This window comes from Heterocephalus glaber, unplaced genomic scaffold (assembly GCF_053883595.1).
Source record: "Heterocephalus glaber isolate CG9 unplaced genomic scaffold, H.glaber_assembly_v1.0 deba00001442, whole genome shotgun sequence".
NCBI classification, from domain to species: domain Eukaryota; kingdom Metazoa; phylum Chordata; class Mammalia; order Rodentia; family Bathyergidae; genus Heterocephalus; species Heterocephalus glaber.
The window spans coordinates 35,089,642-35,114,149 of NW_028258296.1; the positions used below are offsets into that span (position 1 = coordinate 35,089,642).

General features: G+C 35.1%; 1 protein-coding gene across 4 annotated transcripts in view; it reads left to right on the forward strand.

Moving 5' to 3' along the window:
* Agl (amylo-alpha-1,6-glucosidase and 4-alpha-glucanotransferase) overlaps positions 1 to 24,508 on the forward strand; it is a 101,805-nt gene that overhangs the window by 19,555 nt on the left and 57,742 nt on the right. For 3 of the 4 annotated variants that reach the window (XM_004869110.4, XM_004869111.4, XM_004869112.4), the window contains exons 7-21: positions 285 to 396; positions 4,042 to 4,165; positions 4,499 to 4,601; positions 4,695 to 4,792; positions 6,050 to 6,189; positions 7,867 to 8,054; positions 9,813 to 9,936; positions 10,516 to 10,679; positions 10,957 to 11,058; positions 11,172 to 11,327; positions 11,415 to 11,565; positions 13,005 to 13,129; positions 13,215 to 13,327; positions 13,441 to 13,575; positions 18,961 to 19,091. In XM_004869110.4, the coding sequence (XP_004869167.1) occupies positions 285 to 396; positions 4,042 to 4,165; positions 4,499 to 4,601; positions 4,695 to 4,792; positions 6,050 to 6,189; positions 7,867 to 8,054; positions 9,813 to 9,936; positions 10,516 to 10,679; positions 10,957 to 11,058; positions 11,172 to 11,327; positions 11,415 to 11,565; positions 13,005 to 13,129; positions 13,215 to 13,327; positions 13,441 to 13,575; positions 18,961 to 19,091 (1,966 nt within the window). The remainder of the gene's footprint in view (positions 1 to 284; positions 397 to 4,041; positions 4,166 to 4,498; positions 4,602 to 4,694; positions 4,793 to 6,049; positions 6,190 to 7,866; positions 8,055 to 9,812; positions 9,937 to 10,515; positions 10,680 to 10,956; positions 11,059 to 11,171; positions 11,328 to 11,414; positions 11,566 to 13,004; positions 13,130 to 13,214; positions 13,328 to 13,440; positions 13,576 to 18,960; positions 19,092 to 24,508) is intronic. The other variant, XM_004869113.4, reaches the window with a different exon arrangement.

Genomic DNA, 24,508 nt, shown 5'->3' on the forward strand with positions numbered 1-24,508 from the left:
AAGTAAAAATTAAATATCTGGTTGAAAATTATTTATAATATGTATTTGAAGCTGGGTGTGGTGGCACATGCCTGTAATCAGGAGGCTGAGGCAGGAGGATCACTGTGAGTTTGAGGGCAGCCCAGGGCTATATAGAGAGTTCAAGGCCAGCCCAAATTACAGAGGAAAACCCTGACTCCAAAAACAAAATCAAAAACAAAAAAATTATGTGTTTTAACATTCTAACCAGTATTTGGCAAAAAGATTCATATTCATACTTTTTTTTCACTATTAAAATTTTGTAGTGCATTCGAAAAGTAATTTGGGAGGATATTTATCCGAAGATTAAGCTGTGGGAATTTTTCCAAGTAGATGAACACAAAGCAGTTGAGGAATTTAGAAGACTTCTCACACAAGGTAAAGGACATAAATCAGGTCATCCCTATCAATTTAAAGAAATGTAATATTATTCCTATGTGATTTATAATTTTTCTTTTGGTTAACATTATAATTAAATCTGTTTTACTTATATAATATTTGGGTTATTTTTGATGCTATAAAGCTATATTTCTGGAATCTGAGAGCAGAGACATCTAAACTGTGTCATAATAATGTGTAATGTAATTGTTTCCCTTGGGAACTGTATCTTACTGCTGGTTCTATAGCAGAATGCTCAGATTATAGTTGAATGAGAGGTAGAGCATAAAAATATGAATGAGAGGTAGAGCATGTTACTTCAGTCGAGAAAGGCTTGAAACAGGCCTTGAATCAGAGATGTGATAGTTTTCTGCCATCTGTAGTAAGAATCTTAACCAGTGAGGAGGAGCCTTCAGCTGATGGTGCCCATCACAATGGCCACCTAACCACTAGTGACACTAAAGCCAGATGATAGTTTGTAAGAAAAGATAAAGAGCCAGGCATGGTAGTGAATGCCTCTAATCCCAGCACTCAGGAGGCTGAAGCAGGAGGATTGCTTCGAGTTTGAGACCAGCCTGGACCAGCCCGGACCAGCCTGGATGCTGTAGTGAATTCAAGGCCAGCCTGAACTACATAGCGAAACTGTTTCAAAAAACAAAACCAACAAAAAAACCCACCTTTAGTTATGGACATAATTAATCAAGAAGTTAATCAATGCACCCCCAACAAAGTAAGATAGGAAAAACTGTACTCAAAGAGAAATTAGCGTTAAGAGACAAATTAGAAAGGATTATAATGAAAGTATCTTATTAGTGTAGGACAGCCTAGTGTTGAGAATCTTTGGAGGCTCTTAAGAAGTTTCCTTCTAGATCTTGAAAACAGATTTAAAGTAGGACCCAGAAATAATGCCTTTGAAGTAGAATTGTCTTGAGATTCAGGAAGCTTAGTCAGATTCAGCATCAACTTTTATGATTGTGTCATACCCTAAATATAGGAATTTTTATATTAGCTTTCTTTCATGTTTTATTTTATGAAAGAGCCTCTATCTTCCCTGGTGTATTTATCTTCTCTGGTGTATTTAAGCTGTAATGTGTATATGCAATAATGTATATTCATCATAAAGATAAATAGCAAGCCAGGTGTGGTGGCACAAGCCTGTAATCCCAGCACTCTGAGAGGCTGAGGCAAGAGGATCACAATGTCAAGCCCAGCCTGGGCAACTGACCAAGTCTTAGTGAGACCCTGTTCCGGCTGGGAGTGTAGCCTGGATTCAGTCCCTAGTGTTAAATATGATATGTGACTTCCCTCTCCTGAAATTCACTTCTTAGAGGGAACTACGAATTGATGCTTTCTGTATTTTTTTTCAGACTTTTTCAAAGAAATTCTTTATTTTCAATAACTATAAATTATATACATACATGGCTTTATATTTATATCTGTTTTCTACACACAAATAAGACTAGAGCGGAAACTGTTTAGCTTTTTCTTTTGGTTGACAGTATGAATTTATTACAGCTGATTATTTCTTTTACCCCCCTATGTAATAAGTGTATTGCTATATACTGTTTTAAAATGCATAAATTTATTTATTCATTTTGGTAGGTTATTTCCAGTTTTTTCATTATTATTCATTCAGGGTATGTATGTTTGTTTGTTTATTTGTTTTGTTTTTTTGAGACAGGTTCTCCCTATGTAGTTCTGGCTGCCCTTGAACTCGCTGTGTAGCCCAGGTTGGCCTCAAACTCACAGTGATCTTCCTGCCGCAGCTTCCTGAGTGCTGGGATTACAGGCATGCACCACTATACCCAGTCAGTGTATATTTATTAAACAATCAGCTTTGTGTTAGACATTTTTCAGGCATGAAGATTCAGTGATGAACATAACAAAATCCTTGCCCTAATAGAACTTGTAAGCAGTGCTGCAGAAAATATATCTTGCGTATGTTATGTTTACTTGCTATGTAAATCTGTAGAATAAATTTTAAATATAATAGATATTATCAGATTGCTTTTTATAAGGCATTATACCAGCTTACATTATTATAAGCAGTACTCAAGCTTATGTTATAAGAAATACCCTCACAAACATTAGAAACAATCTTTAAAATCTTTGTCAGACAAAGCATATCTTATTTTAATTTATATCTTTGATTATTAAATCTTTTCACATGGAAGCTGGTTGGTTGTTTCTTGCATTGATTGATTATTAATGTTCTTCATTTTTCTATTGAACCATTTGCCTCTTTCATATTGATATATTATTACTAATATTTCCTTCTTATATAGGCCCCAAATATATTTTCCTATTATACCATTAATCATTTAACTCCTGTTTCTTTTTTTTTTTTAAACTCTGGATCAAACTCAGGGCCTTGCACTTGTGAGGCAGGCAGCGGCACCACTGAGCTAAATCCCTCATCCTAACTTCTATTTTTTCTGGTATTTTTTTTAATGTCATCAGTCTCTTAGGGCTTCTGATTTCACATCATACTTAGAAAATACCTATCAATATTTTATATTTTCTTCTAATAATCTTATTATATGTTTCTATATTTAATACATTTAAATCATATAAAGGAGGTATTTAACTGTGTTTATTCAAAAATGATGTTGAATTGATAATTCATTCTTTATACTGATTTGAAGTACCACCATAATACTTTATGGTACAGTATATAGTTATATACTAAATATACATTGGTCTATTTTCTGTGTTCTTCCAGCAATCTGTCTTTGATTTTACCAGTACTAAAAACTATTACTTGACACTGATGGTACAGATTTATCTCTTTTTCAAACATTTCTTGGCAGTTTTTATATACTTCTCCAGATTTTAAAAATTGAATTTTAAGAATCTATTTTACTTTGTGTTTTTATAAGCTTTTTCAAATTATCTGTCATTTAAGCCAAATATGAATTAATTTTTTAATATAAAATCACTTCCAGTGGAGACAGTCCTGCATCATTGCCTTATTTATTAGAAACAAGTTCCAGAAAAAGAATGAGAATTCCCCCCAAAACCATATATTTCCTTTTTATCTTATTATTATGTAAATGATATGGTTGTAGTTGAAAACAGAAAATAATACATAAAAACAAAGCTATGTGCTTCTTTCAGAGAATGCAAAGAAAGACAGGTTGTTGATAAGACTTATTTTAGAAACAGAAGCAATCTCTGAGGAAACAACTCCTGAGGTTAAAATATTTGGTAGTATGTACCTGAGAAGAAAGCACTTACTCCCAAAGTCGTTAATAGTGTAAAACATGAATAAATGAATTCTGACTGAGGCAGCAAAGTAGGATTAGGATTAAACTGAAGGAATCCCTATGTTTTCCTTTTATAATGATATTTTGTTTCTTTTTGTATAATGCCTTGACCAACATTCAGGAGGCTGAGGCAGAGTGATCACTGAGAGTTTCAGGCCGCTCTGGGCTATGTAGTGAGAGGTCAAGGCCAGCCTGGACTATTATAGCAAGACACTGTCTCAGAAAACCAAAAAAAAAAAAAAAGGAGAAGCATGAAGGATGCTTGTAAAATAAGGTTTTATTTTCTATAAAAGTAATAATAGACTGCACACTTAAAGCCAGTGACAATAATCTTCTTGTGGATATTTTCATTTAAGATATAATTTTTTCTTTCTTTTAGAAAATAGAAGAGTAACCAAGTCTGATCCAGAACAACATCTTAAGATTATTCAGGATTCTGAATACAGACGGCATGGCTGTACTGTCGATATGAACATTGCACTGGCAACTTTCATACCACATAAGTATGTTATAAGTCCTGTGAAATGAAAAATATTACATGTATACCTTTTTGGCTAGTATGACTTTCATACTGATTAAAACACTTCACAGGAAATGAAGTGAAGTAATGCTTCGTAATTCTACTGCTTCAGCACATGACACCTTCCCACTTCATCTGTGTTCCAGGTCATGTTTCTATGCATGTATGTAAAAATTTTTACAGTTGCAATAGTTTTTCAGCCATAATTAAGATCCTGATGATCATATTTAAGGATTCTATGACCCTTGTTAGAAAGTTTTTAAATGTAGGTTTTATAAAACCACTAAATAACTTTGTATTACTCTGTCTGCTCTAGCAGTGGACCAGCCGCAATTGAAGAATGCTGTAATTGGTTTCATAAGAGAATTGAGGAATTGAATTCAGAGAAGCATCAGCTCATACACTACCATCAGGAACAGGTCTTACTTATTTTTAAACTGTTATTTCTCTTTGAGACTTAATACTGTTTTTTTGTTGTTAATAATGATATAACATAACTTAATATTTTCTAGGCAGTTAATTGCCTTTTGGGAAATGTGTTTTATGAACGAATGGCTGGCCATGGTCCTAAACTAGGTCCTGTCACTAGAAAGCATCCCTTAGTTACCAGGTATTCCATTTTTGTTTTCTTCTCATTTGAAAATTGTATTCAATATTGCAAGTTAATATAAATGTTTCTTTTAAGGTGTGATTTCAGGACATTTCTTAAATTGAAGTAGAAGATTTAATGCACAAGTATACTTACTATTAATTTTTTTTTTCTTTTTTTGGTACCGGGGATCGAACTGAGGACCTTCTGCTTGCAAGGCAGGCGGCGGAACCACTGAGCTAAATCCCTGGCCCCTTATTATTAATTTTGTTAGGCAAATCTTTAGTTAAAAATATTATCTCACTCTGAACCAACTTATAAATATTATTTACACTAATGTTTCTGGAGGACTGCATAGTAGATGTCTTTTCTGTCATTGGAATAGAGAATGCCTGAGATTGGAACATTTTATAGAGAAACAGGTTTATTTTGTCTCAATTTTTTTTTTTTTTTTTTGGTACCGGGGATTGAACTCTAGTCCTTGTGCTTGTGAGGGAGGCAGTGCAACCACTGAGCTAAATCCCCGGCCCTGAAACAGGTTTATTTTGGTTCAGGGTTCTGGAGCCTGGGAAGTCTTAGAAGCATACTGATGGCCTCTTCTCAGCTTCTGGAAAGGGCTTTATGCTGCATCAACTCGGGACAGAAAGTGGTAGGGCAGAGAGCACATACAGCAGAGATGAACACAGGGAGCACCCTCACTCTCAACAAACCCACTCTCGTAATAGCTAAACCAGTCCCAGAGAGGGAGAACTCACTCAAGGAAGGCATTAATCCACTCGAGGTTTCCACCCCCAGGGTCCAAAATCTTATCACAAGGCACCACCTCCATACATAAGGAATTAAGGATCCAACACATTATCTTTTGGGGGACACAGTCAGACCACAGCAGTTACTAGTAATAATTCAGTGTTAACCAAATCGAGCAAGTAGCTAGCTCCTTACTTTATTTTAACATGCAACATAAGATGGACAACTAGAAGATAATAAAAAGCGTTTGCAAACCAACAGGAATATCTCAAGGAATTTTCCTGTAATTTTAGTAGATTTAAAAAATTATTTTAAAAGTTAGCTATGTATGGTACAATTTTAACTCTTCACTCTTCTAATCCTACTAGATTAACTCAAAAAATCTACCTACATATTTGAATTTTATATCCTGGAAATGGTGTCAAACTAATTTTATTCTACTCAGTGAAAAAGTTTAATTTTTAATATTGCAGATTCAAATTCTCTCTAAGGGATTTCTCTCTAGGATTTAATATTTCATTGTATCTCTAGGTATTTTACTTTCCCATTTGAAGAAATGAGCTTATCCACAGAAGAATCTATGATGCACATCCCAAATAAAGCTTGTTTTTTCATGGCACATAATGGATGGGTGATGGGAGATGATCCTCTTCGAAACTTTGCTGAACCAGGTACATCATTTTTGACTTCTCTGTGCATAGGGAAAGAAGAGTTCTTGGAAAGTTTAAGATATGGTCTGTTTTACTGGGATCTTTCCCCAGTGAGGCTAGTTTTTCAACTGTTTCACTACAAGTATCAGAGGTACATCAGTTTGAGAGAAACAAGAAAGAAAACTATTTTGAGCAGAACTATAGCTTTAAAGAACCTGTTACTATTACTCTTTTTCCTTAAGAAGCAACTTAAATTTTTGAAATTTTAAAGACTATAAGCTAGAATTTTGCAAAATAGGTATAAGATATAAATTAATATTTGACAGAGAAGAAAAGAAGGATGGTATTCATATCCTTTTCTGGCCTTGCCTTCCTACCTGCATTTCGTCAAACTGAATACCTTTTGAGCTGGGCTTGGTGGTGCACACCTGTACTCCGAGCACTTGGGAGCCTGAGGCAGGAGCATTGCTGCAAGTTCGGGGCCAACCTGGGCTATATAACAAGACCCTGTCTCAAACCCCACCCCCCCAACAAAAGAAGAGCTTTTGTGTATTTAATTTATATTTTGTGAATCTATATAAGCTATTATTTGGGCAAAATATTACTTATTATACTTTTAAAAAGTTTGAAACCATAGCTGTTATAGTCATAGATATTTTCACTCATTGGCTCTAAGGTATTTGAAAGACAAACTAGAAATAATTGTTTCTAGGTTCCCCCTCATTTACTCTTGGCATCTTTTTTCTCCTACTGTTTCATTGTTAGGAAACATTTTGCAGGGGGTGCTTTTCAACATTTCGGAACCCAAAATTTATTTAGTAACATTAAAGTTAAAATCAGAATTCTTCTGTTCTTATAAAAATATAACTATGTAACTTTGGGCTTAAGTATATCTGCCCTCTCTTTTCTAGCCATTCTAAATGAAAAAATTCATTCTGCCATATACCACAGATTTAATGTAAACTATTCTCAAAAATGAATGGAAAGGTAGAGATGTAGCTTTAAATGTTTCTGGTAAAACTACGGTTTTTAAGAGCCTGTGATAATTACTATTACTGTTTTTGCTTAAGAAGCAACTTGAATTTTTGAAATTAAGCCCACATTTTTTAGAAGAGATCATAAGCTAGAATTTTTGTTTCTTTTTTTTTTTTTTTTTTGGTACTGGGGATCAAACTGTAAGCTAGAATTTTTGCAAAATAGTATGAGATACAAATTCATGTTGTATTAATTTTATATTTTTGTCTCATACCATTTTAGGTATAATTTTAACCAAATATCATTTGTGGTAGAAATAATTCACTTTAAAAATGACAGTATTAGCTGGGTGTGGTGGTGCATACCTATAATCCTAGCACTTGGGAGGCTGAGGCAGGAGGATCGTCATGAGTTTGAGGCCAGCCTAGGCCTAGTGAGTTCAAGGCAAGCCTGAGCTACACAGGGAGACCTTGTCTCAAAAAAAAAAAAAAAAAAAGGCAGTATTTCTTTAATAGGTCTTTTACAAATGGGAAGCTCTAGAGATGGAAGGAGGGAAGGGAAAGGGGAAGTAAAAGAATTAAGATGTGTCATGTACGTGTACCAACCCCTCATAACTATAATAAACAATTAAAAAAATAAAGTGAAAATGACAGTGTTTCCTTGAGGTAATTATTTTTATTCTATTTCTTGAACCATTGAAAGCATGCCTTTTTTTCTTAACAGGTTCAGATGTTTACTTAAGGAGAGAACTTATATGCTGGGGAGACAGTGTGAAATTACGCTATGGGAATAAACCAGAAGATTGTCCTTACCTCTGGGCACACATGAAAAAATATACTGAAATAACTGCAACTTATTTCCAGGGTGTACGTCTTGATAACTGCCACTCAACACCTCTTCATGTAGCTGAGGTACAGAAAAGCAATTCTTCTATATTAAAAAAATATAGATACAACAATAATAAAAGCATTCTTTCATAGCTTTTCTTAAGCAGCTATGCAGATACATGTTTCATTGTGCTATTTGGATTCTGGCATTGTTTTGGTGGTAAAATTTAACTCTTTTGCATAATTTACCTAAGTACAACAGTCTTTGAATACAGTTGTTACGGAAAACTGGGCCATAAAATATTTAGTTAGTTTAAGTTAGTTTTTAAACTTTAATTTTGCGAGGTTGATAATTTTGTCTCTGGTAATACAGATATATCAAAACTATGACGCCTATTAGTAATAGATAAAAATGTTTGCCTTTTAAGGTTCCTTTCAATATATACTAGTAGCAAATGTAAAGTTGAGTAGTTTACTGCATATTATAGTGATTTGAGGGGGAAGAGGTTCTGGGGATCAAACCCAGGGCTTTAAACATGGGAGACAAGTCCTCTACCACTGAGCTATGCTCTCAGCCCTTTTCTACCTCTTGGAAACATCTTGAAGGAGGCCCATTAGTGATTATTTAAACTCTAATATTGTGGCACATTGAGACTTGTTTTAGCCACATTGACTCAATTCTTACCCATTATTTATTTTAAAATATAAATAATTATTGTGTATTCATCTTTGGACTTTGAAAAGCAACTTGGGAACAATGCTAATATTTATAATTTATCTCCTACCTAATACAGCTTTGTAAATAAACACTTAAAATTTTCATCCTAAGAAGTATGATAGCTTCCTAGTTTACAGTTTGGTATTCTTTGGAAATATGTGCTTATTTGAAGAATATCTGTTTCTATAATTTTTACATACAATTATAATGTATATGTTTCAAGTCCTATGATGAAAAATTGATTTGGAGGGATTTAGTAAACATAAGTTATACTAGTAGAACATTGTTTAGCTTCAAAAATGGCAGAGTTTTTTTTTTAAGTTTTGCCTTTAGCAATAACAATTACGTATATATGCATAACATTGTTATGATATTATGGCAAAACTGAAAATTAGCACTTAATTTGCATAATTTAAAATCACGGAATCCTCTAGGATTCTACTTGTTAGCTAAAATTTCAGGTATTTTGTTAACTTTTTTGAAAACATTATGAAAAAAATAGGAATTAATCTGATTTCTGATTATAAACCAGTATTGGCTTTTTGATTGTCAGCTAGATAGCTAGCTAGCACCAACATAAAGCAATTGTACAAATAGAAATTGTAAGATGTTAAGAGTTTAAGAGTTTATTATCATCTGCAGGCTTCAGTTTGGCTAGTCAGACCTAATCTTTGCAATTGTTAAATTATTAACCACTACAAAATTTATCAGTAATGATAAGCTTAATCAACCAGCCAGAAATTAACAGTCTGACTACTGACTAGAGGTATTAAAAATAAACAAAAAATGGGAAAGATTGGCAGATTTGCAATGTCGTGGGTTACATTTTTTAACGACACTAACATTTTTCTTTTTCCTTTTTTTCTCCTTTGTGTCTCTATATCTTTTGGAAAAATCTTTCTTTTTAATTGTTTTACTCTATATAAATTCTCTTGTTCCTCCGTGTATTGATCTGCTTGATGTTTTCTTACATGTGGAAACAAAATTTATTTGGAAATTCTTTTTGAATGTCCACTCTGTCTTGCTATACATCCTGTGTCAAATCCCCACTTAGCCTTGCCTCCTCCCTTCCAACCCATCTTGCTTTTCTCTTTCTTTTAAATTTGTGACTGTGCTTCTTGCAGTACATGTTGGATGCTGCTAGGAAATTACAACCCAATCTATATGTAGTAGCTGAACTATTCACAGGAAGTGAAGATCTGGACAATATCTTTGTCACTAGACTGGGCATTAGTTCCTTAATAAGAGGTAGGCTGATTGAAGTATATTTCCCATCTAAAAATTTACCTTTTGTTTAAGTTGATTGAAAGGCATTTAAGAGCTTTATATGAAATGCTTAATCATTTTAAGTGTTTATTTAAATAGTCTATATGAAGTTTTTTATATAACTTTTAATCAGTAAAAAATACCTACTTTGAGGTAAGTTACCTCATTTCAAATTAAAGACCAGTGGGATGAACTTATAACTCACAAACAAAACCATTTTTTTGTTGTTTGAAATATGCAGATCTGTTTTTTATCACCTGCGTGGATTTAAGACATAATTTTTAGATTTTTTTCCATAGATTTTTTTACAGCCAACCTCTCAATAAACAAATACTTTCTACTTGAGTGACTTCTGCTGTTAAGTTATAGGAGAACTTCCTTGCTCACTTAAACTAATTGACAGTTGTTTAATTGCTTAAAGGCATTCTAATTTTTATATTTTTATTGTTTTTAATAATATTAATATATTCTTTGTTTTAAAAATTAGTCATGGTAAGAAATCTAACCTCTTCCTGGACGTGAGTAATAGAGATTGTTAAAATATTCTGTAATACTCTGCAGAGGCAATGAGTGCATATAATAGTCATGAAGAGGGCAGATTAGTTTACCGATATGGTGGAGAACCTGTTGGATCCTTTGTTCAGCCCTGTTTGAGGCCTTTAATGCCAGCCATCGCACATGCCCTGTTTATGGATATCACCCATGATAATGAATGTCCTATTGTGGTAAGCATCAGTCCATTTCTTGTATTTACCTATTTTTCTCTGATGAATGTTTTAATATTTAGTCCTGATATTTGTAGCAAGAATTTCACAGTCTTCAGAATAACATATTAGATTTATAAGTGATTGTAATACCTGTATTTTAGAATATTCTGTTGTTTAAAAAAATTAATGTACTCATAGAATGTGTTTATGTAATTATCCTTTTATTTTATTATACTATAGAATGGCACTTTGCATTTGAAAGAAAGTAAACTTTTGCTTTGTTTTTGTTTTCTAGCATAGATCAGCCTATGATGCTCTTCCAAGTACCACAGTTGTTTCTATGGCATCTTGTGCTAGCGGAAGTACACGAGGCTATGATGAATTAGTGCCTCATCAGGTTTGTTTATATGTAGTTTTCTAAAATTCAATGGCTTCCAGCTTTGAGCATTTTTATCAAAAGTTCTCATTGTAATTAAAATATATAAATGAGTAAATTTCACCTTTCCCCAGATATCAGTTGTTTCTGAAGAACGGTTTTACACTAAGTGGAATCCTGGAGCATTGCCATCAAATATGGGTGATGTTAATTTCCAAAGTGGAATTATTGCAGCCAGGTGTGCTATTAATAAACTTCATCAAGAGCTTGGAGCCAAGGGTTTTATTCAGGCAAGAAACTGAATCCTCTAAATTTCTTTCTGAAGGTTTGTAGAAAAAGACTTGGAGTACAATTTAGTTGCTCTTTCCCTTTCTCAGGTATATGTAGATCAAGTTGATGAAGACATAGTGGCAGTAACAAGACATTCACCTAGTATTCATCAGTCTGTTGTGGCTGTATCTAGAACTGCTTTCAGAAATCCCAAAACTTCATTTTACAGCAAGGAAGTGCCTCAAATGTGCATCCCTGGTATGCAATCTAAAAATGTTATTGTAACTATATATTAAATTATACAGGTAGTATAATGTTATATTGAATTGTCATATATTATGTAACAGTACAAGTAAGAATGTCATTGAGATGAGGAATTGGAAATTTTAGATTATATTTTTACTTCCTGGGATAAAATCTGAACAGAAATAGTCTCAGATGTTAAATTTTCAGTGTTTAAAATATTTTTGTTTACATCTTAATATACATATTCCTTTTACTTATACGTATATAGTAGACATGTATTTTTTTGTCTTTTATGCTGTATAAATATTTCTGTATATACGTATGTGTACACATGTATACATGTGTGTTTAAGTGTGCATTATTTATGTAAACACAAATGGAAAATAGTCTTAATACTTAAGACTCTTCATAACCCATCTTCATAACCATCTTAGCCCTGTGCTAGTCTACTATTTCAACCGAATAGATATTTTCTCTGTTCCCCAAGTAATCTTACTTGTACTTGTATATAAAATGTTTATCTCCTTCAAGGACTAAAGTTCTTCCTCCTTTCAGAAGCCTATAAGAACTCAATGATCTCTCTCTCTCTTCTAAACATATAGCAATCATAGTTATAGCTCTCCTTTGACACCTAATTATAAAATATGGCCAGGTGTGGTGGTGGTGCACACCTATAATCTCAGCACTCGGGAGGCAGAGGCAGGAGGATTGCCATGAGTTCAGGGCCAGCCTGCATTACATAGTGAGTTCAAGGCTATCCTGAACTACATAGGGAGACACTGTCTCAAAAACAACAAAAATTAATTATAAAGTATGTCCCTGAGATATATCCTTATTGTTGCTTTCTTTTTTGCTACATGTGTATATTTCCTTACTATTATAGATAGTATATTACAGCATACCTTGCTCTTGTACAAGCAGCAACTTCCAAGTTTGTTGACTTACTGAATGAAGATTCCCATAAAAAACATTTTATATTTGTTGCTAGTTGCTAAATATACGTAATTGCAATTCTTAAAAATTATCAACCTCAGTAGTTTTAGGGTTAAATAGTCACTATTTCAACTATTCAAAAATTTATATTCAATAATCTTGTCTGATCTTTGCTAATGTTTGTAGTTTTCTGTTTGTTTTATATTTTTTGTGCTGGAGATTGAACCCACAACCTCTCATTTGCTAAGCACATGCTCTTACCACTGAGCTACATACACTCTCGGCAGCCATAGCTGCCTTTACAGAACTCAGTCACTGTACAATATTATCTCATTTTTTGGTCACTGATCATTCATAAAGCATTTCTGTTTGTCGGTCTATAAAATTGTGATTTTTACTATGTTTCATATTTTGTTTGGTTAGTATTCAATTTTTAATATTCTTTAGTATGCTTAATGGTGTTCTTATTTAAGTTTTGAATGTATATTAGGAATAATCTTAATGTTATATGTTTCTAGGCAAAATTGAAGAAGTTGTTCTTGAAGCTAGAACCATTGAGAGAAGTACACAACCTTATAGAAAGGATGAGCATTCAATCAATGGAATGCCAAATATCACAGTAGAAATTAGAGAACATATTCAGGTATTTAGGGCTCTCATCTTTTTAATATATGCAATACTTTAAGGACATTAAACTTATTGAATGGATTTTATACCTTTTTTTTAAGCTCAATGAAAGTAAAATTGTTAAACAAGCTGGAATTGCCACAAAGGGGCCCAATGAATATATTCAAGAAATAGAATTTGAAAACTTGTCTCCAGGAAGTGTTATTATATTCAGGTATGTTAATTAGAGTTCAAACTGTTGACTTATATTTAAAATAGTTTGCATATCTTGTTAATTTTGAATAAATTACTCTTAAAAATTAACAACCTTTTATTAATGTTATTCAGAGTTAGTCTTGATCCACATGCACAAGTTGCTGTTGGAATTCTTCGGAACCACCTGACACAGTTTAGTCCTCACTTTAAATCTGGGAGCCTTCCTGTTGTCAACTCAGATCCTATTTTAAAAATCCCATTTGCTTCGTAAGTATGCCTTATTTTGTAGAAATTTGCCACTTAAAGGATTGGTGAGTTACCACTCACCTGATTTAAGCAGGGTTTTTTTAGTTAATTTATTTTTCTGACTTTTATGATTTAAGCAGTTTTGAGGATCCTCTTTATCTTTGCTGCTCAGTGTGGTCAAAAGACTAGCATCCATTATTGTCAACATTTTTCCCTGTTGCTTTATCATTTGTGGGTGTATTCACATGTGCACTTTCTCATGCTGTGCACTTTTTTCTCTGAGATTTAGATATATATAAGCCTGCATATGCACACACAAACACATACACATATTATATACACACATACAGTTTTTCTGAATTATTTGAGAGTTGCATACACCATACCCCTTAGCACATCTGTTTGTTTGTTTGTTTGTTTGAGACAGGGTCTTGGTGTGTAGTTTAGGGTGGTCTTGAACTCACTGTGTAGCCCAGGCAGGCCTCGAACTTATGGCAATCTTCCTGTCTCAGCCTCCTGAGTTCTGGGACTACAAGCATGTACCACCATGCCCAGCTCCCACCACCAAGTTTGGCTCCCGCCACCATGCCTGGCTCCTGCCACCATGCCTAGCTCCATCATTTTTTTAAAGTGTCAACATATTTTATTATATGGCTGTGTTGTAATTAATTTAATCATTTTTCATTCCTTGGACATCTAGAGTGCTTCTAATTATTCCTTATTATGAATGCCATGGTACATTCATCTCTTAATAAATCCTTAATTATTCCCTTATTGTGTGGTACCACCTAGCACTGAAGAATATGGGTTTTGAAGTTTCAGCCTAGGTTTAACTTCAGCTTCATCATGGCCAATATGATCATGGGCAATTTATTTAGAACTTTCTTCATCTCAGTTTCCAACTTGGAAATCAGGCTTATACTACTACCTACCTTTTAAATTTTGTAAAGATTAAATGGATAACATATATAAAGCAACTAACACAATATCTGGTACATAGTAAATGCTTGATACATGTAAATTCTTGATACATGTAAATGCTTGATACATGCTTGATACTTGTTTGGTAGTACTAGGATGAAATTCCAGAAATGGAATTTTGGAATTATACTATATCATGTATATATGAAGCTTTTGACTCATACTACCAAGTCCCCTCCAGAAGGATTGTATTGAGTTTCTTCAGATCTATGTAAGAGTGCCCACACTTACAAATACTGAATATATATTATTATACAGTGATTGGTTCACAAACTTAATTTGTTCTGTGATTCTGGAAAAGATAGCCACATTTGTGTTTGTGTGGGAAAGATGGCTATGATTGTGTTTATTACCCAATGCAGAGTTTGCAAATGAAAATAAATGTTGGCAAACAGTTCTGTTTGCAAGCCAGATTGTTTGTAAACATACGCATTTGTGACCCAAAGTACCACCGAAATGTAATATTTAAGAGCATGAAGTATAGAACCAGACTACCTGGGTTTAAATACTATTTCAGACCCTTATAAGATTTAAGAAGTAAGACCATGGACAAGTGTCTTAGTCACTTTTCCTTGTTGCTGGGACAAAATACCCAACACCCACAACTTAAAGGAGAAGGGGGTTATTTTGGCTTACAGTTACAGTCCCTGTTCACTTACCTCCAAGACAGAAAAAGGATGGTGAAGGAAAAGGTGCTTAACTCATGGCAACAGGAAGCAGAGAACAAGAGAGGAGCTGGGAAAGGAGATACACCCTTCCAGATCATACACCCCCAGTGACCTACTTCTTCTCCTCAGACTTCACCTCCTAACAGCACATTCAGCTCTGAACTCTTCAGTTCCTTGAACACATGAGCCTTTCAAAGGACATTCCAGATCTAAACTATATCATTCCACCCCTATGTCCAAAAGACTTATGTCCATCTCTTTATGCAAAAGGCATTTAGTCCATCTCTGAAAGTCGCCAAAGTTTTAACAGTTTCAGTATTGCTGAAAAGTCCAAGTCCAAAATCTCCTTTGAGACTCAAGGCAAACTCTTGGCTGTGAGCCCCTCTAAAAATCAAAAAAGAAAAGTTATCAACATACAATGGTATAGTGTAAAGATTCCCATTCCAAAAGGAAGAAATAAAGGGATAAAAAGGAAAGGTACCAAAACAAGACAGAAATCCAGCAGGGCAAGCATTAAATTTTGTAGCTCCATATCCAGCACCTGGAGCAAGTTGTGAGATGTGAACTCCAACTGGTTTGGGTGGCTTTGCCCCTTTAACATTACTGGTTGCAGCCCTCATAACTTCTTTCTTGGAATGATTCTGCTACTTCTGGCTTCTCTTAGCAGACATTCCACATTTCTGACATCACCAACTTTCTGAGGGATCCACTACACTTTTGGCTTCACTCTTACAGCTTCTCACATTGCCATCTCAGTAGCAAATTGCCTAACTGCCCAAGCCTCTTGAAATCTGGTGGAAGCTTCACTCACCCTACAACTCTTGCAGTCTATATTTCTGCATGTGAATGGTGCCAAAGTCTACTGCTTGCTAGAGCAATAGGCAGGCCCCTTTGGATCATGGTTATAGAGGCCGCTGAATGCCTGAATGGCTGAGCACTATGAAAGGCATCCCAGAGAATCAGTTCCATAGGTTGCCCGTTGTGAGCAGCAAACACAGATGATCTCTTCAAAAATAAAAGCTTTACTGTTTTTGTGCCTTGAGCTATGAAGGGTGAGGTCTTGCTGACTCTTGAGATTCTTTCAAGTCATCTTTCTGATTGTGCTGATACAAAGTATTTGGCTTCTTTATAAGGCAAATTTTTTCATCAACTGTGCTGTCCTTTGCCCCAACCTTACAGGAACTTCCTTTCTCGGGAAGCTAAAAACTTTTCACCTCAGCTTTTTGGCCTTAATTTCTTCTGTAGATCGGGCTAAAAGCTGCCACCAGTAAACATGCCACACCCTGAACTTTAGGCTGCCTTGAAATTTCCTTCACCAGATTAATTAGTCCATTGCTCTAATCTCCCTCCCCTAGAAAGTCTCGGGACATAAGCAGAGACAAATTTTCTGTCAGAATATAACACACATGGTCTCTAGTCCAATTGCCAAAGGAGCCCTTGCTCCCAGCTTCAATGTCTTGAGCCTAACCTTTTTTGTCTTAATTTCTACCAACATTATAGTCTTCTGCACACCAATCAGCTCAGTTTACAGTATCTTAGGGCTTCTTTAGCTAGCATCTCCAAACCTTCCCATACTTCTGTGAACCGCATCCAAAGGCTTCTAAACCACATGATTAGGTACAGCCACAGCAATGACTCCACCTCTCTAGTATCAAAATCTGTCTTAGTCACTTTTCTCATCCTTGGGACAAAATACTCAACATTGACACCGTAAAGGATGAGAGGTTTATATTGGTTAACAGTTACACTCCCTGGCAAGCTGGCTCCAAGACAGAAACAGGTTAGCAGAATTACCAAATAGAAGAACATGGCATAGGAAAAGGTGCCCAACTCAGAACAGCCAGGAAGCAGAGAGCAAAAGGAGGAGGGGCTGGAGAGGGAGATATACCCTTGCAGGTTATGTCCCTAGTAACCCACCTCTTCCATTCACACCCTACCTCTTAACACATTCGGCTTTAAACTCTTAAGAGGGTTAATCCTCTGATGAGTACTGTGCCCCCATAATCCAGTCACCTTCCAAAAGGCCCACCTCTGAAGAGCTGACCCTTTAGGAGGACATTCTAGATCTAAACCATAACAAGAAGTTACTTAATAGAGATAACTATAGTGCCTCTCATGGAAAGTTGTAATTATTTATGGAAAACACTTAGAACAATTTAACACATAGTCAGTGATCATAATTGTTATTACTAATTAAATTAGTAAATATAAAATACTTTAAATTAGCATCTCATTTTAAATATTAGTTAAACTAAGCTGGGGCACACATCTGTAATCCCAATACTTGAGAGGCTAAGGCAGGAGGATTGTTGTGAGTTCAGGGCCAGCCTGGGCTACACAGTGAGCTCAGGGCCAGCCTGAACTACATAGCAAGACCCTGTCTCAAAAACAAACAAAAAAATTACTTAAGTTTAAAATGTTTTGTTCTTTTGTATTTGATGAAACATCATTTTATGTATTAGCACATTTTTTTTTTTTTTTGATATCAAGAATCAAACTCAGGTCCTTGCGCTTGCACAGCAGGCAGTGAAACCACTGAGCTAAATCCCCGGCCCACATTTTTATATTGTGTTCAGGTTTTTTTTTTAGTTGTTTATAAGAGCTTTATCAACGAGGCATGGTAGCACATGCCTGTAATCCCAGCACTCAGGAGGCTGAGGTAGGAGGATTGCTTTGAGTTTGAGCCTAGTATTGGCTACAGAGTGATTTGAAGGCCAGCCCGAACTACATAGCAAGACCCTGTCTGAAAAAATAAAAGAAGAAAGTTTTAGTGAGTAGAAGAGGGAAAAAGTCCTTGCCCCTGGCTGCGATGTCTTGAAGTGTGCTGGAAAAATCTTTTGGTTATTATATCCTATATCTTATAAATTTGTTTTTTGAGCTTTCTAGTTCACACTTAATTTTTCCCTACTTCGTATTCTCCTAAATGCAACTTCAAGAACTTTTTACGTTAAAGTCGAACTATTTATCAAAAGACCAATAAAGGGATAGTCAAAGTTAATCACCTAAGAAGTCAGATAAATCTTTGCCTTTGTATTTCCCTCCTGATACCTTCTATCTTCTAAGGTTTTGTTGACCTTCAGCTTGGTAATTCAAGAAACAGTGATATTCTCAGAAAAAGATGCCTCTTGGTGATGGTCATACTCTTCCACCATGGTGTTTCTGCCTCGCAGCAGCTGATTGTGGATTGAAACATCAGAAATCATAAGCCTAAAAAAGAGGAAGAAGAAGATAAATAGAAGCACAAAAAATTCAGTTTTTCTTGTATTCAATTGTGGTCAGTTACACAGTTTCACTGTGAACTGAACAAAGAGAAATCACGGCCATGATAGTTACATTTTCCTCCTACCATCACCAAGTGGGAAACAAATTTATAAGATATAGAATATAACAACCAAAAGATTTTTACAGCACACTTTTAATTAAAAAAATTTGGCACGATTATTTTCTTTTGGTACCGGGGATTGAACTCAGGACCTTGCACTTGCAAGGCAGGCACAAGAACCACTGAGCTAAATCCCCAGCCCACAATTATTTTCTTTATGGGAGAAGGTAACATTAGTTCTAAGTTAATATCTAGCATGTAATTGTTATAGTATATATATAAATATATATATATATGATGTTTATTTCAATACTGAGTTCCTAAAACCTACATTGCTAAGACATTTTATGATTTTAATGCAGATTTTCTGTTGTTTTTATTGATAGCAAGTGAAATTTTAGTTTTTAACCAGTTGCCTTGTTCTCTAATTCTTAGTATTGCCTCTCAATTAACTTTGGCTGAGCTAAATCAAATACTTTACCGATGTGAATCAGAAGAACAAGAAGATGGGGGAGGTTGTTATAACATACCAAACTGGTCATCCCTTAAATACGCAGGTCTTCAAGGTGAGCAAGCATTGTTAGATTGGTTTGAGGGGGGATTGTTTTGTTTTGTTTCTTTGTGAGTCATATGCTTTCTTCTTTATAGAAATAAGAATATGGGCTTAGAGTGTGTCTGTCTGGGTTCAAATTATGACTTTGCAGCTTACTCATTGATTGTCCTGCTGAGTGACATAAGCTCTCTGTACCCTAATTTCTGCCTCAATTAAATAGAAATAATATTGTCTAATTCACAAGATTTCTGTGAGGAGCAAATGAGCTCATCCATCTAAATAGGATATGGCACAAAGTATGCACTACCAGAGTATAATTGCTACCTAGTATTACTGGTTCTTGTCATGCCTCTTCAACATACTTTGGCCTTAATTAATATTTCAACAGTTTGGTTTATTTTAAAACAAGAAACAGTGTGCTTCTTTGGTCTCCAAATGGAACTGGCTTGGAAATATAATACACTCTTCTTTTTTATCTAATTGGAGTCTTTTTTTTCTGTTTGTTTTATCATAAAAGAAAACATAAAGTATTATGTAAAGTAGTCGTAACATGGGTAATAGGAGTTAAATATTTAACTCAGTTTAATCCATCTTGTTTGTAGGATCTTAGATTGTTTTAAATTAATTTTATTGGTACATTTTAGATATACAAATGATGACATTCATCATTGGAGATTTGTACTTTTACATAATATATCTTGATTCTTATTTTTTCCCCATTCCCCTCCCCTCCCTTCAACCCCTCCCTGTTTACAAAGACTTTCCTCCCATTTTTTCATTTTCTCATGTTAATTCCATTCCCTTCTTTCCTTTCCCTACCATTCCCACTTCCCTTTCCCAACTGCACTTTTCCTTGCTATTTCACATTATCTATTATACATTTTGATCCTTATTTACACTTTCAGTTTCTCACACCAGAAAAACTATTTGGTATTTACACATGTGTATCCTATTTATTTCACTTAAGAGTATGGCCTCTGTGCATTCATTTATCTATAAATGTCTAATTTCTCTTTCTTTATGGCTGAGTAGTACTCCATTTTATTTTTTTAAAAACCCCACACCTTCTTTATCCAGTCTCCAGTTGATGGGCAGCTGGGCTGTTTCCAAGTTTTAGCTATTACAAACTGTGCTGCTATGAACATGGGCGCACATACATCACTGTGGTATGATTCTTTTAATTCTTTTGGGAAGATACCCAGCAGGGGAATAGCTAGATCAAATGGGACCTCTAACCCTATTTTTTTGAGGTGTCTCCTTTCTGATTTCCACCGTGGTTGCACCAGTCTGCACTCCCACCAACAGTGGAGAAGGGTTCCTTTCTCCCCACGGTCCCTCTAGCATTTGTTATTGGTTGATTTCATGATAGCAGCCATTCTTTCTGGGATGAGGTAGAATCTCAGCTTTGTTTTCATTTGCATCTCTCAAATGATGAGTAATGTTGAACATTTTTTCATATGTTTATTTGCTGCTTTTACTTGTCTGAGAAATGTCTGTTCATTTCAGATGCCCATTTTTGAATTGGGTCTTTAAATTTGGGAGGTTTGATTTTTTAAAGTTCTTTATATATTCTAGATAGAAGACATTTGTCTGAGGAACAGCTGGTAAAAATTTTATCCCATGTTGTGGGTTGTCTTTTCACACTGTTGCTGGTTTCTCTTGCTGTACAGAAGCTTTTTAATAAGAAGAAATCCCACTTGTTGATTCTTTGTGCTAGTTCAAGTGTAACAGGTTTTGTTCATGAAATCTTTTCCTATGACAGTGTCTCCAAGAGTTCTACTTAACCTCTCTTCCAGCCAGTTTAGTGTTTCTGTTTTAGTATTTAGATCTTTAGTCCATTTCGATTTTACTTTAGTTCATTGTGAGAGACATAGGTCTAGTTTTAATCTTCGGCAAGTTGAAACCCAATTTTTCCAGCACCATTTATTAAAGAGACTATCTTTCCTCCATTGAGGGTATTTGACTCCTTTGTCAAAGATGAGGGGGCTGAGTGTGTCTGGAGTTCTTTTTGTGTCTTCTAATCTGTTCCACTGCTCCTTGGGTCTGTTTGTTTGCCAGTACCATGCTGTTTTTATCAAAGTAGCTTTGTATCAAAGTAGTTTCAGGTTCTGGATTGTGATGCCCCTACCTTGTCTTTGTTGCCTCTGGCTCCATATGAATTTTTTTTTTCTAAATGAATTTTTAGATTGTTTTCTCAGGCTCTGTGACATATGCTGTTGGAATATCAGTTGGGATGGCATTGAATCTATATAGCAGTTTTGGAAGTGTGGCCATTTTCACTATATTGGTTCTTCCTACACAGGAGAAAAGGGTGTCTTTCCATTTTCTGATATCCTCTTTGATCTCTTTTTTCAGACTTCTGTGCTTTTCAGAGTAGAGATCTTTGATTTCTTTCATTATTTTTTCTTTCTTTCTTTTTTTTTTTTTGGTACCAGGGATCGAACTTGGGACCTTGCGCTTGCGCGGCAGGCACCCGAACCATTTAACCCCCCGGCCCCTTTGATTTCTTTTGTTAGGTTGATTCCTAGGTATTTCATTTAGACATAGTGAAGGGAGTTGTTTCTCCTATTCCTCTCTCAGTGAGTCTGTTGTTCCGTACAGGAAAGCTATTGATTTTTGTGTGTTGACCTTGTATCCAGCTACTCTACTGAATTTGGTTATTAAGTCTAGAAGACTTTTGGTGGAGTTCTTGGGGTCTTCTCTATGGAGTATCATGTCATCTGCAAATAATGACAATTTGACTTCTTCATTTCCTATCTTTATTCCTTTTATTTCTTTCTCTTGTCTGATTGCTGTGGCTAATGTTTCCAAAACTATATTGAACAGGAGTGGTGATAATGGAGATCCTTGTCTTGTTTCTGATTTTAGTGTGAAGGATTTCAGTTTTTGACCCTTTTGTATGATATTGGCTGTTGGTTTTTCATAGATGACTTTTTATCAAGTTGAGGTAGTGACCGTCTATTTCAATTTTTTGTAGGGTTTTTATCATGAGTGCGTGTTGGATTTTGTCGAACACTTTTTCTGCATCTATTGAGATGATCACATGGTTTTTGTCCTTGGCTGTATTAATATAGTGTATTACATTTATTGATTTGTATATGTTGAACCATCCCTGCGTCCCTGGAATGAATGCCATTTGGTCAGGGTGTATGATTTTCTTAATGATCTTCTGCATTCTATTTGCCAGTCTCATATTAAGGATTTTTATATCTGTGTTCATTAGTGAGATTGGCCTGTAATTCTCTTTTTCGCTTGGGTCTTTCTCTGCTTTTGGGATCAAGGTGATGCTTGCTTCCAGGAATGAATTTGGGAGTATTACTTCTCTTTCAATTTCACTGAAGAGTTCAAACAGTAGTGGCAGTAATTCTCTAAATGTCTTGTAGATTTCAGCAGTGAAGCCATTAGGACCCAGGATTGTCTTCATTGGTATGTTTTTAATTATGTTTTCAGTTTCATGATTTGATACTGGGTTGTTTAGGATTTTTAGGTCTTCTTCGTTCAACTTTGGTAATTCATAAATATCTAGAAATCTGTCCATTTTTTCTGTATTTTCCATCTTACTGATATATAGGTTCGCAAAGTAGGTAAATATGATCCTCTGGATTTCTGTTGGGTCTGTTCTAATTTCACCCCTTTCATGCCTAATTGCATGGATTTGGGTCTTCTCTTTCCTTTTTTTTGGATAAGGCTGGCTAAAGTTTTGTCAATTTTGCTTATTCTTTCAAAGAACCAACTCTTTACTTCATTAATTTTTTGTATCATTCTCTTAGTCTCCATTGCATTGATTTCCACTCTGATCTTTATAATTTCCTCCCTTGTATGAGTTTTGAGTTTGTCCTGCCCTTCTTTTTCTGGAAGTTTCTAGAGGTTCAGCATCAGGTTGTTTATTTGAGCTCGCTCTGTTTTCCTAGTATGAGTATTCACTGCTATGAATTTCACTTGTTAAACTGGTTTTTGTGTTTCAGATATTCTGGTTTGTTGTATTGCCATTGTCGTTTAATTATAGAAACTGTCTGATTTCTTCTTTAATTTCCTCTGTGACCCACTGGTTATTTAGAAGTGTGTTGTTTAATTTCCATGTGTTAAAAAAAATTTCCATGTGTTGATGAAATTCTTGCAATTTCTTTTGCTATTGATCTCCAATTTCATTGCTCTGTGATCTGATAATATACACGAGATAACTTCAGTTCCTTTGCACTTACTTAAACATGTTCTATGAGCAAGTATGTGGTCTATTTTAGAGAACGACCCATGTGCAGCTGAAAAGAATGTGTATTCTGATTTTGTGGGGTCGAACCCTCTACAAACATCTGTTAAGTTCATTTGTTCAAGAGTTTGATTGAGTTCTAGTATTTTATTGTTTATTTTCTGTCTAGTTGATCTATTTGTGACAGTGGGTATTGAAGTTCTCCCCCCCTACTATTGTATTAGTGCTTATTTGATTTTTCACATTGATTAGTCATCTCTTCCCCTTGGATTGTGCCCTTTACAAGGATGTGGTGTCCTTCTTTGTCCCTCTCAATTAGTGTTGGTTTGAAATCCAATTTATCTGCAAATAGGATAGCTACTTCTGCTTTTTTTTTGGTTCCTGTCACATGGAGTATTGTTTTCCACCCTTTAACTTTCAGTCTGTGAGTTTCTTTTTGAATTAAGTGTTTTTCTTGTATGCAGCATATTGTTGGATCTTGCTTCTTGACCCATTCTGCCAGTCTTTCTTTTTATTGGTGAATTGAGACCATTAATATTGATGGTTATAACTGATATGTATTGACTTATCCTTTTTTTTTTTTTTTTGGTACTAGGGATCGAACTCAGGTCCTTGCGCTTGCACAGCAGGCAGCGAAACCACTGAGCTAAATCCTCTGTCCTGACTTATCCTTGTCATGACTTTTTCTTTTTTTTGATTCTCACCCTTTGCGTTTTATAATTTTTGGTCGTGCCGGATGGATTCATTCTGCTGGACTTCCTGGGGTTGTGATCTTCATTTTCTTTTCCTAGGATATTGTTTAAAATTTTTTGGAGTGCTGGTTTGGTAGTCATGAAGTTCTTCAGGTGCTCTTTGTCATGAAAGTATCTTATTTCTCCATCAATTTTGAAAGATAGTTTTGCAGGGTACATCAATCTGAGTTGGAAGTTGTTTTCCTTTAGGGCTTGAAATACGTCACTCCGGGCTCTTCTTGCCTTGAGGGTTTGTGTTGAGAAGTCTCCTGTGATTCTGATGGGCTTTCCTTTGTATGTGATTTGTTTCTTTTCCCTTAACTGCTTATAGAATTTTGTTCGTCTGTTGGGTTTCTGGAATCTTAACTATAGCCTAGGTGTAGATTTATTTGGATCATGGCTCATTGGAGTCCTATATGCCTCACTTATCTATATGTCAAGTTCTTTTCCCCTGCTTGGGAAGTTTTCTGCCATTCCTTCTGTTAACAGTCT